At 47.3% G+C, this 18,676-nt stretch overlaps 1 protein-coding gene across 2 annotated transcripts in view; it reads right to left on the minus strand.

Moving 5' to 3' along the window:
* DGKD (diacylglycerol kinase delta) overlaps positions 1-18,676 on the minus strand; it is a 180,296-nt gene that overhangs the window by 81,086 nt on the left and 80,534 nt on the right. For both annotated transcript variants that reach the window (XM_075340845.1, XM_075340844.1), the window contains exons 5-9: positions 15,307-15,439; positions 3,019-3,125; positions 1,694-1,819; positions 348-450; positions 96-258 (exon numbers count right to left, since the gene is read on the minus strand). In XM_075340845.1, the coding sequence (XP_075196960.1) occupies positions 96-258; positions 348-450; positions 1,694-1,819; positions 3,019-3,125; positions 15,307-15,439 (632 nt within the window). The remainder of the gene's footprint in view (positions 1-95; positions 259-347; positions 451-1,693; positions 1,820-3,018; positions 3,126-15,306; positions 15,440-18,676) is intronic.

Consider the following 18,676-nt stretch of genomic DNA (forward strand, 5'->3'; position numbering starts at 1 on the left):
AAAAGAGGATATGAGAGAGTCGGGGGAGAGAGCAGTCAGCCAAGCGGTTGGTTGCATCATCGCTCGGCAGACAGCTATGTAAAGTGTAGTCTCACCCTAGATGAGGCCCTCCATTCATCAGGTCAAACACTTGAGCCGGGTTGAGCAGCTGTTTGAACCGTCGTAGGAATTTCACGCCTTGGTTATCTCCACTCTTTGAATTTACAAAAACAAGCAAAGGACTAGTGCAGGACAGGGGACAAGTGGCCTTCCAGAACCCTGGAGACGACAATAGGAAAGGGCATGCTTTACAGTGACATGATAGATATGATCCCCAATCCAGTGCACAAGGTGGAGCACACACGTACCATCAGAGTCGATGCTGTTGAGAGCCGTCGGTGGAATTACTGACACTTTGCACTGTCCAAGCGGACACTTTTTTGGCAGAAGTTCTTTACACGTGGAGTGTACCTATCACATATAAAAAATGAAAATAACTGTGAAACGTCAGGTCAATCAATAGGATGTTCATAACCATGGATACCTAAGGTCCTTCAATGCCTTGAACATGAGGTAAGCAACATCGTGAATCAGGAGCACTATACTACATTTCTAATTGGAGATATTTACTAATTACTAATATTCTTATTTCCCCTACTATATTTTGGGATAGGATCTTGGAGATAGGAATACCCCTTTAAGCTTGTATGCATAAAAAAAAGAGGTACTCATAGAAATAAGACAGCTGCCGCTGGTTCCCGACTGCTGTGTACAAGCTAAATTTATAGTTCAGGTACCTCTGAGACCTCCCACCACCATGCTCCCATCTGTGATATTATTCATCATTTTAAAGCTAAAAAGGGAAAACATCAGGCACGTCATTAACGGTGCCTATTGTGCTGTCACTGTGCCTATGTCGACAAGTAGCTTAGCCAGGTCATGAACAGATCCAACAGCAAGACAATGATTCTCTTCCTGAAGCCAAGATGGCAGCATCACCACTCAAAGGAAGCCCCACCCCTGCGGCATCGAAAACCCTTGCTCACATAGCCACTTTGATTGTGTAGCCAAGTCACTGCCCACCAAACCATTATCTGTAACTAACTCAACTGTGACATAAACACTATCCTAGGCCCTTAAAGGGCAACAACCACCAGGATATTCATATATAAAGTAAAGCTGGTGCTATACTGGTGCTAGGATGCTGATTGTAATCCTAGCTTTTGTTCTGAGACTGGATGTTTTATTTCAGAAATAAACCCACATATTCCCTTCCTGTTGCACCTGTCAATCAAATAGCAGTGCATTGCTGTAACTTTACTTGCACATATTTCTAAAATAAAACATCCAATCTCAGAACAAATGGTATGTTTACATACAGCATCCTAGCAACAGTATAGAACTGGCTTTACTTTATATATAAAAATCCTGATGGTTGGTTCCCTTTAAAAAAAACATGACAGGTAAAGTCCCCTTAACACACTAGATTGCTGTAGGCCAGACAATGCTTTGGCCACTTGTTCGGGCCACTGCTACCTTGACTGTCTCTCTCAAACACAGGAGTGCTCATTCAGCCCAGCGCTGCTGTGCCCTCTATGAGATAGCCGCCGACAGAAATATTTGTATCTCAATGCCCCCAAACACATTTTTTTCTCATTGAAACTCCACACAGGAGTAAATAAAGATATTCAGCCTCATGTAAAGAAAGACTCACCGCTGCCTTGCACCACAGGCATTGCCAGTCTTGCAGACGGAGGACACTGCCACATGTCTTCTCACATACGGTGCATTTTGCACTGACAGGTAAATTACCCTCGAGCCACTGATGGGGCATTGATACCTACAGGAATGATAGCAGCATGATCAGTCATTAATGCTGTACAAAAACACAACTCCTTACACCCATTTACGTAATTACAGCCATTTTATCCATATACTACATACTCTGTATTCTGAAAAGAGGGGGCAGAACAAGTGTGGACCTAATGTATATAGGTCATAGAAGAAAGATGTAGACATAAGAGTATTAATCTTTTATTACGAGTCCTGTAGGTTTCTTGTGAAAAAAATCTTACTCGGTATAACGTTTCACTACCCTGTGATCTGTTTGTCCTTCTGTCAGTCTTAAAGACATGTATATGGGTCCTTCTTCACAAGCAGATGAACAACCTATACATAGTTCTTATCACAATACGACACGGGTTTGGAACAAGCGATCATTTGTTGTTTGTGGTTTCCAATAATCTTTGCAGCCTATGCCCTGTATACATGAGAGGCGTAGGGAGAAGAGGGAGGTGCGGCTGACCAGCAAAATGTTTTAGGTTTACATAAAAAATGTGATCACTAAAGGCCCAGTCACACACAACGACTTACCAGCGATCTCGAACGATGCGACCTGATATGGATCGCAGGTAAGTCGCTGGGAGGTCGCAGGTGAGATGTCACACAGTCAGATCTTACCAGCGATGCAGGAACAATACAGGTCGCAGTAGCGACCCGTATAACGATCTCAGCAGTCACTGTGACCCTGTCACACAGCGTCAAACACAGCGATGGGTCCTGCCCAGCAGGACATCGCCTTTGAAGAAAATGGCCTGGACCATTCAGCAACGACTAGAGATCTCACAGCAGGGGCCTGATCGCTGGTAGATGTCACACATAACGAGATCGCTAACGGGATCACTACTGCGTCACACAAACCGTGACTCAGCAGCGATCTCGCTAGCGATCTCGTTATGTGTGACGGTACCTTTACAAACTAGCACTTTGTCGTCTTATCACTTTGCCTATTTACCCTGTGCAATGATGGGGAACAAACACTTACCGTTCTGCTGATCGATGTCCTGTTAAAGGAGATAGCCAAAAGATGTCTGCTAACCCACCTCTGCGACTCAATCTATTGTATGAGCGGGTCCCCATCTCGCCCCATTATGAAAGTACGGGTGACAGTAGGCAGACACAGTTCTGTGCAATCACTTTTATGGGGGTTCTGAAATAACTGGGCAAATGTGGCTTCTAGGCAAAGCAAATGATACTAACCCCATCTTCATCCTCGATAATGTCCTTTCCAATAGAAGCCAAGGTGGTCCATTTGCAATTATTGGTGGCCCTCACGGCACAGCGTCGGTGAGACTTAAACTTGCAGACTGATCACGTAAATAAAAAAGATAAAAACAGATTAAATAATAGGTAAAACCACCAGTTCACATGCTTTATAGTATTATACACACACACACATATATATATCTATATATATGTATATATATATATATATATATATATATATATATATATATATATATCTATATATATATATATACACATATACATATACATATATATACACATATACACATATATATATATATATATATATATATATATATATATATATATATATATATATATATATATATATATATATACATATACATATATATATATACACACACACACACACACACACAGTATATAATATTGGTGCCCTTGTTACAGAAAAAAAAGGCAAAGTATGCATTATTTCACACAAAACTCCAAGAATGGGCCTGGCAAAATTGTTGGCTACCCTCAGCTTAATATTTGGTTGCACACTAATGATGGGCAAGCACTAAAATGCTCAGGAGCGCATTACTCGAGTTGAGCAGGTCAGACGCTCGGATGGGCTCAATTTGAGTAGCGAGCATAATGGAAGTCAATGATTGGGCAGGTCAGCTCTCCACGTACATATAGCCAGTCATAAGCAGAACATTTCCGAGCGTTTTGGTTTATTTATTTCTTTTTGGACATAGTACATCCAAATGCGTTGTTTTAACCCCAGTGAGAGCTAGAGACTGCAAATGGCTCTCACTGGGGAGCCGCATCACATCATTCACTGAAGCAAGCCTGTGCTTTGTTCGCTGTTTCACAAACGACACATCCGAGCACCCACGATACTTGGCAGAGCAGGACAAGTACCAGAGTACACCGATGCTAGATCGAGGTACCGAGCATATTTGGCAATCATTACTGTATGCCCTCTGAACAAATAACTGTAATCAATCACTTCCTATAACCATCAACAAGCTTCTTACACCTCTCACCTGGAATTTTGGACCACTCTTCTTTTGCAAACTGCTCCAGGTTTTTGATATTTGATGTGATTTAAATCCGGACTCATTGCTGCCACTTCAGAATTTGCCAGCTCTTTGTTTCCATCCATTTCTGGTGGCTTCTTGATGTATGTAAGGGGTCATTGTGCTCCTGGAAGACCCGTGATCTACGACTCAAACCCAGCTTTTTGACAATAGACACTACATTGCGACTCAAAATCCTATGGTAGTCTTCAAATTTCATGATGCCTTGCACACAGTCAATGCACCCAGTGACAGAGGCAGCAAAACAACCCCAAAACTACTTTGAACCTCCACCTTATTTGACTGTAGGTATTGTTTTCTTTTCAGGCCTCATTCCATTTTCGGTAAACAGAAGAATTATGTGCTTTACCAAAAAGCTCTAACTCGGTCTCATCTGTTTACAAAACACTTTTCCAGAAGGCTTTTGACTTACTCACCAACATTTTGGCAAAGTGCAGTCTAGCTTTGTTATGTTTTTGTGACAGCAGTGGGGTCCTCCTGGGTCTCCCGCCATAATGTTTGATTTAATTAAAATGTCAATAGATAGCTCGTGCTGAGACTGATGCAACGTGAGGCTGCAGGACAGCTTGAATTTCTTTGAAACTTGATTGGGGCTGCTTTTTACCATCCAAGCTATCCTGCATTGCAACCTTTTATCATTTTTTCTCTGCTATCCAAGTCCAGAGAGATTAGCTTCAGTTCCAAGGTTTAAAAACATCTTATGTTGCATACCATGGACAAAGGAACATCAACATCTGGAGAAGGGCTTGTAACCTTCAGATTGTTAATATTTTTCAACAATGTTAGTTCTCAAGTCCTCAGGTCTCTTCTCCTCTTTCTATTCTCCATGCTTAGTGTGGTACACACAGACATACAGTGCAAAGATTGAGTCAACCTCTTCCCATTTTATCTGGTTTCAGGTGTGATTTTCATATTGCCCACTCCTGTTACTTGCCACAAGTGACTTTAAATGAGCATCACATGCTTGAAACAAGTTGTCTACCTATAATTTTGGAAAGGTGCCAAGAATTTTGTCTAACGCATTTTTGGGCATTTGTGTGAAATTATGTACAATTTGCCTTTTTTTGTGTTGTTCCAATACACACAAAGAAAACAAGCCTGTAAATAACAGACCAACTGTAATTGCAATAATTTTCTGGGAGAAGAAGGGAATTTTGTTACTTACCGTAAATTCCTTTTCTTCTAGCTCTTATTGGGAGACCCAGACGATTGGGTGTATAGCACTGCCTCCGGAGGCCACACAAAGCAATTACACTAAAAAGTGTAAGGCCCCTCCCCTTCTGGCTATACACCCCCAGTGGGATCACTGGCTCACCAGTTTTAGTGCAAAAGCAAGAAGGAGGAAAGCCAATAACTGGTTTAAACAAATTCTCTCCGAGTAACATCGGAGAACTGAAAACCGTTCAACATGAACAACATGTGTACCCGCAAACAAACCAACAATCCCGAAGGACAACAGGGCGGGTGCTGGGTCTCCCAATAAGAGCTAGAAGAAAAGGAATTTACGGTAAGTAACAAAATTCCCTTCTTCTTCGGCGCTCTATTGGGAGACCCAGACGATTGGGACGTCCAAAAGCTGTCCCTGGGTGGGTAAAGAAATACCTCATGTTAGAGCTGCAAGACAGCCCTCCCCTACGGGGAGGCAACTGCCGCCTGCAGGACTCTTCTACCTAGGCTGGCGTCCGCCGAAGCATAGGTATGCACCTGGTAATGTTTGGTGAAAGTGTGCAGACTCGACCAGGTAGCTGCCTGGCATACCTGTTGAGCCGTAGCCTGGTGTCGTAATGCCCAGGATGCACCCACGGCTCTGGTAGAATGGGCCTTCAGCCCTGATGGAACCGGAAGCCCAGCAGAACGGTAGGCTTCAAGAATTGGTTCTTTGATCCATCTAGCCAGGGTGGCTTTAGAAGCCTGCGACCCTTTGCGCTTACCAGCGACAAGGACAAAGAGTGCATCCGAACGGCGCAAGGGCGCCGTGCGGGAAATGTAGATTCTGAGTGCTCTCACCAGATCTAACAAATGTAAATCCTTCTCATACCGATGAACTGCATGAGGACAAAACGAAGGCAAAGAGATATCCTGATTAAGATGAAAAGAGGATACCACCTTCGGGAGAAACTCCTGAATAGGACGCAGCACAACCTTGTCCTGGTGGAAGACCAGGAAGGGAGCCTTGGATGATAGTGCTGCCAGCTCAGACACTCTCCGAAGAGATGTGATCGCTACCAGAAAAACCACTTTCTGTGATAGTCTAGAAAGTGAAACCTCCTTCAGAGGCTCGAAGGGCGGCTTCTGGAGGGCAACTAGTACCCTGTTCAGATCCCATGGATCTAACGGCCGCTTGTACGGGGGTACGATATGGCAAACCCCCTGTAGGAACGTGCGCACCTTAGGAAGGCGTGCCAAACGCCTCTGAAAAAAGACGGATAGCGCCGAGACCTGACCTTTAAGGGAGCCGAGCGACAAACCTTTTTCTAACCCAGATTGCAGGAAAGAAAGAAAGGTAGGCAATGCAAATGGCCAGGGAGACACTCCCTGAGCAGAGCACCAGGATAAAAATATCCTCCACGTTCTGTGGTAGATCTTAGCAGACGTGGGCTTCCTAGCCTGTCTCATGGTGGCAACGACCCCTTGGGACAATCCTGAAGACGTTAGGATCCAGGACTCAATGGCCACACAGTCAGGTTCAGGGCCGCAGAATTCCGATGGAAAAACGGCCCTTGGGACAGTAAGTCTGGTCGGTCTGGGAGTGCCCACGGTTGGCCGACCGTGAGCTGCCACAGATCCGGATACCACGCCCTCCTCGGCCAGTCTGGGGCGACAAGTATGACGCGGCTGCAATCGGATCTGATCTTGCGTAGCACTCTGGGCAGGAGTGCCAGAGGTGGAAACACATAAGGGAGCCGGAACTGCGACCAATCTTGCACTAGGGCGTCTGCCGCCAGCGCTCTTTGATCGCGAGACCGTGCCATGAAGGTCGGGACCTTGTTGTTGTGCCGTGACGCCATTAGGTCGACGTCCGGCACCCCCCAGCGGCAACAGATTTCCTGAAACACGTCTGGGTGAAGGGACCATTCCCCTGCGTCCATGCCCTGGCGACTGAGGAAGTCTGCTTCCCAGTTTTCTACGCCGGGGATGTGAACCGCGGATATGGTGGAGGCTGTGGCTTCCACCCACATCAGAATCCGCCGGACTTCCTGGAAGGCTTGCCGACTGCGTGTCCCCCCTTGGTGGTTGATGTATGCCACCGCTGTGGAGTTGTCCGACTGAATTCGGATCTGCCTTCCTTCCAGCCACTGCTGGAAGGCTAGTAGGGCAAGATACACTGCTCTGATTTCCAGAACATTGATCTGAAGGGTGGACTCCTGCTGAGACCACGTACCCTGAGCCCTGTGGTGGAGAAAGACTGCTCCCCACCCTGACAGACTCGCATCTGTCGTGACCACCGCCCAAGACGGTGGTAGGAAGGATCTTCCCTGTGATAATGAGGTGGGAAGAAGCCACCACTGCAGAGAGTCCTTGGCCGTCTGGGAAAGGGATACCTTCCTGTCCAGGGATGTTGACTTCCCGTCCCATTGGCGGAGAATGTCCCATTGAAGTGGACGCAGATGAAACTGCGCAAACGGAACTGCCTCTATTGCCGCCACCATCTTCCCGAGGAAGTGCATGAGGCGTCTTAAGGAGTGCGGCTGACTTTGAAGGAGAGCCTGCACCCCAGTCTGTAGAGACCGCTGCTTGTCCAGCGGAAGCTTCACTATCGCTGAGAGAGTATGAAACTCCATGCCAAGATACGTTAGTGATTGGGTCGGTGACAGATTTGACTTTGGGAAGTTGATGATCCACCCGAACGCCTGGAGAGTCTCCAGTGCAACATTCAGGCTGAGTCGGCATGCCTCCTGAGAGGGTGCCTTGACCAGTAGATCGTCCAAGTAAGGGATCACAGAGTGTCCGTGAGAGTGCAAGACTGCTACCACTGCCGCCATGATCTTGGTGAACACCCGAGGGGCTGTCGCCAGACCAAATGGCAGAGCTACGAACTGAAGATGGTCGTCTCCTATCACGAAGCGTAGAAAGCATTGGTGCTCTGTAGCAATCGGCACGTGGAGATAAGCATCTTTGATGTCTATTGATGCTAGGAAATCTCCTTGAGACATAGAGGCAATGACTGAGCGGAGGGATTCCATCCGGAACCGCCTGGCGTTCACATGCTTGTTGAGCAGTTTTAGGTCCAGAACAGGACGGAAGGAGCCGTCCTTTTTTGGAACCACAAAGAGATTGGAGTAAAATCCTCGCCCCCGTTCGAGAGGGGGGACAGGGATCACGACTCCTTCTGCTCTTAGAGAGTCCACCGCCTGCAGCAGGGCATCTGCTCGGTTGGGGTGTGGGGAGGTTCTGAAGAACCGAAGTGGAGGCCGAGAACTGAACTCGATTCTGTACCCGCGAGACAGAATGTCTGTTACCCACCGGTCTTTGACCTGTGACAGCCAAATGTCGCAAAAGCGGGAGAGCCTGCCACCGACCGAGGATGCGGAGGGAGGAGGCCGAAAGTCATGAGGTAGCCGCTTTGGAAGCGGTTCCTCCATTTGCTTTCCTGGGGCGTGAGTGAGCCCGCCAGGAATCTGAGCTCCCTTGTTCTTTCTGAGTCCTTTTGGACGAGGAGAATTGGGCCTTGCCCGAGCCTCGAAAGGACCGAAACTTCGACTGCCACTTTTTCTGTTGAGGTTTACTTGCTCTGGGCTGTGGTAAGGAAGAGTCCTTACCCTTGGACTGTTTTATGATTTCAGCCAATGGCTCACCAAACAGTCTGTCTCTAGATAATGGCAAGCTGGTTAAGCATTTTTTGGAACCAGCATCTGCTTTCCAGTCCTTTAACCACAAGGCTCTGCGCAAAACCACAGAATTGGCGGACGCCATAGCGGTACGGCTCGTAGATTCCAGGACAGCATTGATAGCATAGGTCGCAAACGCAGACATTTGCGAAGTTAGGGACGCCACTTGCGGCACTGCTGGATGTATGAAAGCATCCACCTGTGCTAAACCAGCTGAAATAGCTTGGAGTGCCCACACGGCCGCGAATGCTGGAGCAAACGACGCGCCGATAGATTCATAGACAGATTTCAACCAAAGGTCCATCTGTCTGTCGTTGGCATCTTTAAGTGAAGCGCCATCCTCTACTGCGACTATGGATCTAGCCGCAAGCTTGGAAATTGGGGGATCCACCTTTGGACACTGGGTCCAGCGTTTGGCCACCTCAGAGGGAAAAGGATAACGGGTATCCTTAGAACGTTTAGAGAAACGCTTGTCTGGATGAGCGTCGTGTTTCTGGATCGATTCTCTGAAATCAGAGTGGTCCAAAAAAGCACTTAATTTACGCTTGGGATATAGGAAATGGAACTTCTCCTGCTGTGCAGCTGCCTCCTCTGCAGAAGGGGCTGGGGGAGAAATATCCAACAGCCTATTAATTGCCGATATAAGGTCATTAACCATGGCGTCACCATCAGGGGCATCCAGATTGAGAGGGGCCTCAGGATTAGAATCCTGGTCACCGTCCTCAGTCTCATCACAGAGAGACTCTTGTCGCTGAGACCCTGAACAGTGTGAAGACGTGGAGGGTCTTTCCCAGCGAGCTCGCTTAGGCTGCCTGGGACTGTCATCTGAGTCAGAGACTTCAGCCTGTGATGCTTGAGACCCCCCTGAAGTACGGATTAGTTCCAACTGAGGGGGACCGGAGAGCATAGACACAGCAGTGTCCATGGCCTGAGCAACTGGCCTGGACTGCAAGGTCTCCAGGATTTTTGCCATAGTCACAGACATTTTATCAGCAAAAACTGCAAAGTCTGTCCCCGTCACCGGGGCAGGGTTCACAGGCGTCTCAGCCTGGGCTACCACCACATTAGGCTCTGGCTGACGAAGTGCCACTGGGACTGAACATTGCATACAATGTGAGTCTTTGGAGCCTGCCGGTAGATCAGCCCCACATGCAGTACAAACAGTGTACACAGCCTGTGCCTTGGCACCCTTGCGTTTTGCGGATGACATGTTGCTGCCTCCTCAGAGCAGTACAGGGTGTCCAGCCAAGAAGCGACCTTACAGTGCAAATATATATGTATATGGTACCAAGAAAAAAGTACACTAATATAACACTGAGGCACAAGTGGGGCCAGCACTAAAGTGCAGCTTACCGCCCGCTTAGGAGCGGGTGTGTGGTCGCCGAAATCCCTTTAGTCTGGGTCTCCCAGAGCCTGCTGCCTTTCCCCAGCCAGACCGCATGTGTAATGGCTGCCGGCGTCCTTGTGGAGAGGGGGGGCGGGCCCTGGGCGTATACAGACGAAAAGCTGGAAGCCTGCTTCCCACTGTGCCTAGTGAGAGGGCTGGAGCATGTAAATAAAGCTCCAGCCCTCGGCGCTGCCTATTGAGCAGCGTCTCTCCCCTACCCTGAGTGACAGGGTGGGGGCGGGAACGAAGCGGCGCTAGGCCGCAGAAGCCGGGGGCTAAAGTTAGAAGCGCCGCCGCCGTAAAAGCGCGGTCGGCGCAAAGTCCCCGGCGCACCACAAGTCGCAGCTGCGCCGCCGCTCCAGTAGCGGTCGGCGCAGTAGTTCCCAACATGTAACGTCACTCAGCAAAGCTGCAGTGACCTAACCCCAGCGCACAGCGCTACTGTCCCCGGCGCACTATAACGCTCAGCAAGCCTTGAGAGTGTCCGTGCCTGCCGGGGACACAGAGTACCTGAAAGTTGCAGGGCCTTGTCCCTGAACGGCACTCCCGCTCCAAATCCAGCAGGTTCTCTGGGTCTGTGGATGGAGCCCGGCCCCAGGGCTTGGGGGCCGGCAAGATCCCACTTCCACAGAGCCCTCCAGGGGATGTGGAAGGAAAACAGCATGTGGGCTCCAGCCTCTGTACCAGCAATAGGTACCTCAACCTTACAAGCACCACCGCGGGTGAGAAGGGAGCATGCTGGGGACCCCATATGGGCCCTCTTTTCTTCCATCCGATATAGCCAGCAGCTACTGCTGACTACAAACAGTGGAGCTATGCGTGGATGTCTGACCTCCTTCGCACAAAGCAGAAAACTGGTGAGCCAGTGATCCCACTGGGGGTGTATAGCCAGAAGGGGAGGGGCCTTACACTTTTTAGTGTAATTGCTTTGTGTGGCCTCCGGAGGCAGTGCTATACACCCAATCGTCTGGGTCTCCCAATAGAGCGCCGAAGAAATACTTATTGTTTCTGGAATAATTTCAAGGGTGCCAACACCATCTATCTATCTATCTGTTATGGGGGCCTATGTAGTGTTTGGTGTGGACTTATAAAGCAGCTGCATTAGAAATCAAATTGTATGATTATTGTTAATGGCTGCACAGTTTTAGTCTCCGATATTTCTGTTTCTTGTGGTCTTCGATAGTTAGGTTGCCCATGCATCTTGGATATCTGTTGCAGAATGCTTGTTTGGCTGACAGCTATACCTCCTAACATCTTCATACACATGAGTATGAGCCGCCGACACACTCTTCTTGCTGCAGTGTATATCTCCTGGGAACATAGCATTGGGCATGTTAAAATCCAACACATCCAATCCTTCACTCCCAGATATCTGCTGTTAGAAGAGAGTCAGGACACCATCCCTCCCATACACATTCGATTAGATGGGTGGCCATTCCTGATGGAAGTTCAGATGACTTTGCTCGAATGTGTCTGGGAAAAATATACAATAATTTGTCAAATTCATTGTATACTCAAAGCAGGAACAATTTGTTCATGCGATTCAACCAGTAGCACTAAACAACGGCCGGTCAGCAACTGGCGGGGGAGGTCTGAAGGCTAAAGTAATTTTCATTTACATCCCTATTTATGTGGTGTAATCTAAACTAATTTCTAATATACTTGCAATAAAAATTGCCTACCTTTCCGTAACTACTGTAATTGCTTTCCTATTTCACCCTACTTTTTTGAGAATCGCAGCGCATGCTGTCCACTCCCTAAAAAGAAGCGTCATCGGTGACGCTTATATTGTCGGCTGGGCTATTCCTTGTTCTGTCCCAGCGCTGTGTACGGTGTGATGTGTACAAAGACAGTGTGCTCTCTGTTTTCGGCTCAGATCAGTAGTAACGAGATGACAACAGAGCAGAGTGCACTGTTAGTGTGCATTTCAAAGTTGGAGTGAAAAGGGTTTAAAGTCTGCGCTGCAATAGAAAAGGAGATCCATGTAGTAGAAATTATTTTATTTGTCAACGCGTTTCAAAGCCTTATGGCTTCTTCCTCAGGACAAATCATATACCTGTGAGTGTGCATTGGCAGAATACCCGGCTGGCAGAAATTAGTGACGTTACTAGTCTCTGCCCACTGGGTATTCTGCCAGTGCCCACTCACAGTGCCCTCTGCTCTGTTCTTGTCTCGTTACTACTGATCTGGGCAGGCAGCAGAGGGGGCACGGTCATTGTGCACATTGCACGGAGCGCAAGAACTAACTTAGCCCCCGAAACAAGCGTCACTAATGGAGCCACATTTCAGGCAGTGGGCAGAGGCTGTGACAGTGACCACAACCTCTGCCCCCTGATGACGCGTTTTTTGAGTATCCCAGCATGTAGTGGCATTCTGAAACAAAGCGTCATTAGAAAGGAAGTAGGGGAAAAAATACAAGAGCAGTTAGTGTAGTTAAGGAAGCATAGAAACATTTTAATGCAAGCATCTTTAGTTTAATATAGATTCCAATTCTAGAAAGAAAGGTATTTGGCTGAAAATGTATTTAACCTTCGAACCACCTCTTTAATCAGTGGTCGTTTAATAGCCTGATGAATGAGTGTTTTGCTTGTTAGTTGGGCAGTTGGTAACCTGTTTAGAAAGCATGATAGTCAGGAAACAAACGCTTATTCATGATAATCTTGCAGCGTAAATGGGCCACACTGCACAAAGTCATTGCCTTAGGCTATGTGCCCACGCTGCGGATTTACCGCGGATTTTGCCGCGGATTTGCCGCGGATTTCCCGAAAATCTGCAGCAGCGGCACTTCCAAGCCATTTCAATGGCATTTTGGAAATGCTGTGTCCATGCTGCGGATTTTTCCGCTGCGGATTTGCCGCGGATTTTGATGCGGAAAAATCTGCAGCATGTCAATTGTTTGGTGCAGATTTGGTCCGGATTTTTGGTTTTGAATGGGGGAAAATAAAAAAAATGAAATCCGCATCAAAATCCGCGGCAAATCCGCGGTAAATTCGCGGCAAATCCGCGGGTGCAGATTTGCCGCGAAAGTCGCGGATTTTCAGGCAGAAAAATCCGCAGGGACATTCTACCGTGGACACATAGCCTTAAAGTACATAGTCCTTTATGACAGACACACCTCAAATAGCTGTGAAAACGAGAGCTTATCTTAGCAACGGCGGGCAAGTAACATCCGTATTGATAGCAGCTAGAGACATCAGCGCGGCTCCCATGGTAGTGGGGATTATTGTATTTTATAATACAACCTTAGATCTACTTCTGAGGAACAATCAGTCCCATTATGTGTGAAATTCCCATACACAATACAGCAAAGCCGACCAAACCTGCTGAATCCAGAGGAACTGAACGACTACCTTATGTGTACTGGGTCCTCACAAGAGACCAGGTACTACGAAACGCCATCAAGTGATGGGGGAAGTTATGCCTAATTTTTCCCAAATCACATGCCTCAATCTATATATACTCTTAAGGCCCCCACACATTATACTAACGTTTCTAAAACCTGCTGACATTAATGGGGTTGATCAACAGTCTGCTGTCCATGGAAGTCCCTGAGAGATGATGTGAGGGGAAATAAGGATCAGCATGGCCCACTTCGAACTGCTGATGCTTTTGTTCTCTACAAGATAATCCTCTGCCAGAAATGCCTGTCCCCCAAAGAGAACAAGGGAGTGCTCGGAAGAGCAAGAGAACAAAGGAGCGTTCGGAAGAGCAAGAGAACAGAGAAGTGCTCGGAAGAGCAAGAGAACAAAGGAGCGCTCGGAAGAGCAAGAGAACAGAGAGGCGCTTGGAAGAACAAGAGAACAAAAAGGAGCGCTCGGAAGAGCAAGAGAACAGAGAAGCACTCGGAAGAGCAAGAGAACAGAGGAGCGCTCGGAAGAGCAAGAGAACAAAGGAGCGCTCGGAAGAGCAAGAGAACAAAGAAGCGCTCGGAAGAGCAAGAGAACAGAGGAGCGCTCGGAAGAGCAAGAGAACAGAGGAGCGCTCGGAAGAGCAAGAGAACACAGGAGCGCACAGAAGAGCAAGAGAAAAAAGGAGCGCTCGGAAGAGCAAGAGAACAGAGGAGCACTCGGAAGAGCAAGAGAACAGAGGAGCACTCGGAAGAGCAAGAGAACAGAGGAGCACTTCGAAGAGCGAGTGTTCCTGAGTAAAGGAGTTGGTCGAGCAAGACAGCTACCGGCCCAACCATCATTTGGCTGATACCTATCTAAAAAGTATGGGGTCATTACTAACCACCTATACAAGCAGCTGGAACAGTTGTTCCAAGACGCTGTAACTATGTATTCTCCTACGCAGGAGCGATGGTTTGAACGCATGGAGGAGCTGATCATTCACCCAATGAACAGTTATTTTGGTTAAAATCATCAGTTTTGTGGAGCCCTGGACTTGTGAATACGGGCAACTAAACAAGGAGAATTGTAATCTGGGCCATTCTTTGTTTTCTCCAGCGATAAGAGGCGCCATGTGTCTGGCAGTCACTTATCTCCCTTACCTGTACTGAAATATCAGACATGCTGCCGAGTGGAGTATGTGTGTTCGGACTAATAGCCGGTTTATTTGGTTGACAGCTATGTGAAGTGTATTGCTAATTTTAGTAATTTTTTTATATGGGTTATTATTTTAGCTTCTCATTGTGGCAATCACTGCCGTGGATTATGGTGCAGCCTATAGTTAGCATATTATTCCTGTAGTCTCTGCAATGTGACATTTCTGCTGCGTTCCCCATCCCTGGCCTGTGGCAGTGCGAGTATAGGTGACTACGCCAGGTACAGACATAGTAATCCCAGCTAATTACACAGTGCTAAATAAACAGGGCTCGTTATAACTACGCAATCACCCTCGATAATTACTAAGAAGACTATTTTAGAAAGTTAATATGCTAAAAGCATGACGGCCAGCGACACCTCCCAGCCGACACCGAAGAGCTGACACTTTGTAACAGACAAATCAACATTACAGAAGGGATTAAAGGCTGACATACCTTCACAGGAAAGTCCATGGGAAGTGACCCCAGACAGGGCTTCACGGCACACGTTGCAGTACGTCGGTCGGGCATGGGAACAAGCGTACCAGTTGTGCATTCCGGAGAAATGGTCCATACTGTACTGCGCAGACTGGAAGCATGAAATATAAAGAGCAGATGATCCTGCAGGCAGTGTGCACAGGCAGGTACGGCAGGTCAGATCAGTGCCCGGGGCAGGCCTGCCCATAGGATTGTTATGCAAATTACACGTAATACTACCTAGTGGGAAAGACGGTTCCTGACTTTTGCAGAAGAAAAATGTAGAAGAACAGATCAGAGACAAACAGGCACAATACTGAAGTAGGATTTCTCTTCTAAAACATATAAATTCCTGAGATGTCGTGATTGATAATTGTATCTGTTTCTGAAAAATCTTAGTGACCGCTAAATGTGGCCATACACCTTCCGGGAAATCTGCCGTCAGGTTTTTGCTACGTCATCTGGGAGCAGCATGATTTGGGGGCAGAAACCCTAAATCTGGAGATGTATCACTTAATTTATTGGGTGATGCAGTTTTGATAAAATCTGCTGCAGATCTACCCGTTCCCTGAATACTGAGCTCTGATATCTACACCCACACCACTGATTGGCAGCTTTCTATGTACACTGTGCATAGGCAGAAAGCTGCCAAACAGTGATTTTATCAAAATACTACAAGTGACCCAGTAAGTGACACATTGCTGGAATCAAAGTCTCTGTTTCTACATTCCTACATTATGCGGTTGTGAGATTAGGTGGCAAAGACCTGGTGACAGATTTTCTTTAACAGGGATGTCCATTTTAACATGATTTGGTGGCACTTACTAACTAAAACATATAACAGGTCCTCCTTTTTGTTCAGACAGCCTTCTTCACAAACCCCTGAAGAAGCCCCCTCCTGCGGAGATACCTGAGGGGTCCTCACAAACCTCTGAAGAAGCACCCTCCTGTGGAGATACCTGAAGGGTCCTCACTCACAAACCTCTGAAGAAGCCCCCTCGTGTGGAGATACCTGAGGGGTCCTCACTCACAAATCCCTAAAGAAGCCCCCTCCTGTGGAGATACCCAAGGGGTCCTCATTCACAAACCTCTGAAAAAGCCCCCTCGTGTGGAGATACCTGGGGTCCTCACTCACAAACCTCTGAAGACGCTCCCTCTTGTGGAGATACCCGAGGGGTCCTCACAAATTTATGAAGAAGCCACCTAATGTGGAGATACCTGAGGGGTCCTCACTCACAAATCCCTGAAGAAGCCCCCTCCTGTGGAGATACACGAAGGGTTGTCATTCACAAACCTCTGAAGACGCCCCCTCATGTGGAGATACCTGAGGGGTCCTCACTCACAAATCCCTGAATAAGCCCCCTCCTGTGGAGATAACTGAGGGGTCCTCACAAATCTCTGAAGAAGCTGCCTACTGTGGAGATACTGAGGGGTCCTCACTCACAAACCTCTGAATAAGCCCCTCCCGTGGCGATACCTGTAGGATCTTCACTCCAATATGATGCTTTTCCTATGAGCCTGTTCTCCTTGGCCACTATGCCGGGGGCTCTTTATTGAAGTGTTACTGCTGACCATTTTTATATTTTATTGATCCTACATAATGTACTATTTGCACATCTCGTCATCACTGAATGCTCCCTCACATCACTTCAGGGTAGTGTCTATGTATAGCTACTGCAGATATCTTCTATTATTACTGTACATGGCTCTATTGGTTATTATACTGATCATATGGGTTGTGTCCCAGAACCAGATATTGGCCTAGGAATCAAGTCCTGCCACTGTGTGTCCATCTATAAATCTATTTCTTCTTTTGGTTGTGCTACATATTAAAGATTGATATTATGTGGGAAGTGTGACTGACCCTTTGTACGTGTCCTTCCTCGGTCCTGAATTGGGTATGTTTTCCACAAATTTTGCGCAGCTCTCCATCCACAGGTGGTGCCTACTCAATGTTTTTTTTCTCAGCCTTCCTCACAGACTGCACGGCCCTCCTCTTCTGAGAATGGCTGCTAATGGAGGAGCACGTGAGCTCTCCCATCCGCAATGTTTTCTAATTAGAGGAGACTGATGGACAGGTCCGGTGACACGATCCCCCATTAGCAGCCATTCTGTGTGTCTTTGTGCAGGCTGTGAGGAAGGCTGTACTAATACACAGTAGAGAAACTGTAATACGTATTTATTGGTAAATGCCACTAAATCATGTCCACAATATATGCGAAAACAAACTGGACAACCCTCTTAAAGGGAACCTGTCAGGTGCAATATGCAGCCGGAACCAAGAGCAGTTCTGGGTACATATTGCTATTCCCTGTCTAACCGTCCCTGTATACACTAGCATAGATAAAGAGATCTTTAGAAAAAGTATTTCTAAATATCGCTTATTATATGCTAATGAGGCCAGGGACTAGTCACAAGGGCGTGACTTCCCTTGGCTAGTCGGCCCATATAGAATGGTAGCATACCCCTGTGGGTGTACTAACATGCTAATGAACGCGCAGCGACGCCGCACATACCTCACTTTTCATGGCGGCCGGCAGAGGATGGATGCGCACTGGGTATGATCGGGAGTACCAGCATTTCCGTTCATGCGCACTATACTGCACTGAAGCAGGGAAGCTTGCATCAATTTAGTGCGCATGATCGGAAGCCTCAGGTACTCCGGATCATGCCCAGCGCGCATCCATCCTCCACAGGCCGCCATGAAGACGGCGGTATGTGCGGCGTCACTGCGCATTTAATAGCATGTTAGTATACCCACAGGAACGTGCTAACATGCTAAGGGGGATGACTAGCCAATGGAACTCACGCCCCTTTCGACTAGTCCCTGGCCTCATTAGCATATAATAAGTGATCTTTAGGAATACTTCTTCTAAAGATCTCTTTATCTATGTTAGTGTATACAGGGACGGTTAGGCAGGGATTAGCAATATATACCCAGAACCGCCTGTGGTTCTGGGTGCATATTGCACCTGACAGGTTCCCTTTAAGGTCTCCATACAGATAAAAGTTGCAAACCTGCCCAACCACCTGATTTTCCTCCTGACTCTCCCCAACAGATATTGCGCAAAATATTAGGCAGGTAAAATGTATTTTTCTTCTTATAAGAGATAAGCGGCCACCAGAGGTGTCTGACAGCAAATAACTCCCTTTTTCACCACTTAAAACAGAAAAATTTCAGCCCAGCTAAAAATTGATGTGTACTCCCACATACACATGCATGCTCAACTCATATTTGTGTTCTCAATAGGAAGAGGGGAATGAGCGGCCGTCAAACACCTTTGGCAGCGGCTTATCTCCTCAGAAATAAAGTATATGGCATTTTGGAATTTACCTACCCGATCGTTCT

The sequence above is a fragment of the Anomaloglossus baeobatrachus genome, chromosome 3 (genome assembly GCF_048569485.1).
Source record: "Anomaloglossus baeobatrachus isolate aAnoBae1 chromosome 3, aAnoBae1.hap1, whole genome shotgun sequence".
Lineage (NCBI taxonomy): Eukaryota > Metazoa > Chordata > Amphibia > Anura > Aromobatidae > Anomaloglossus > Anomaloglossus baeobatrachus.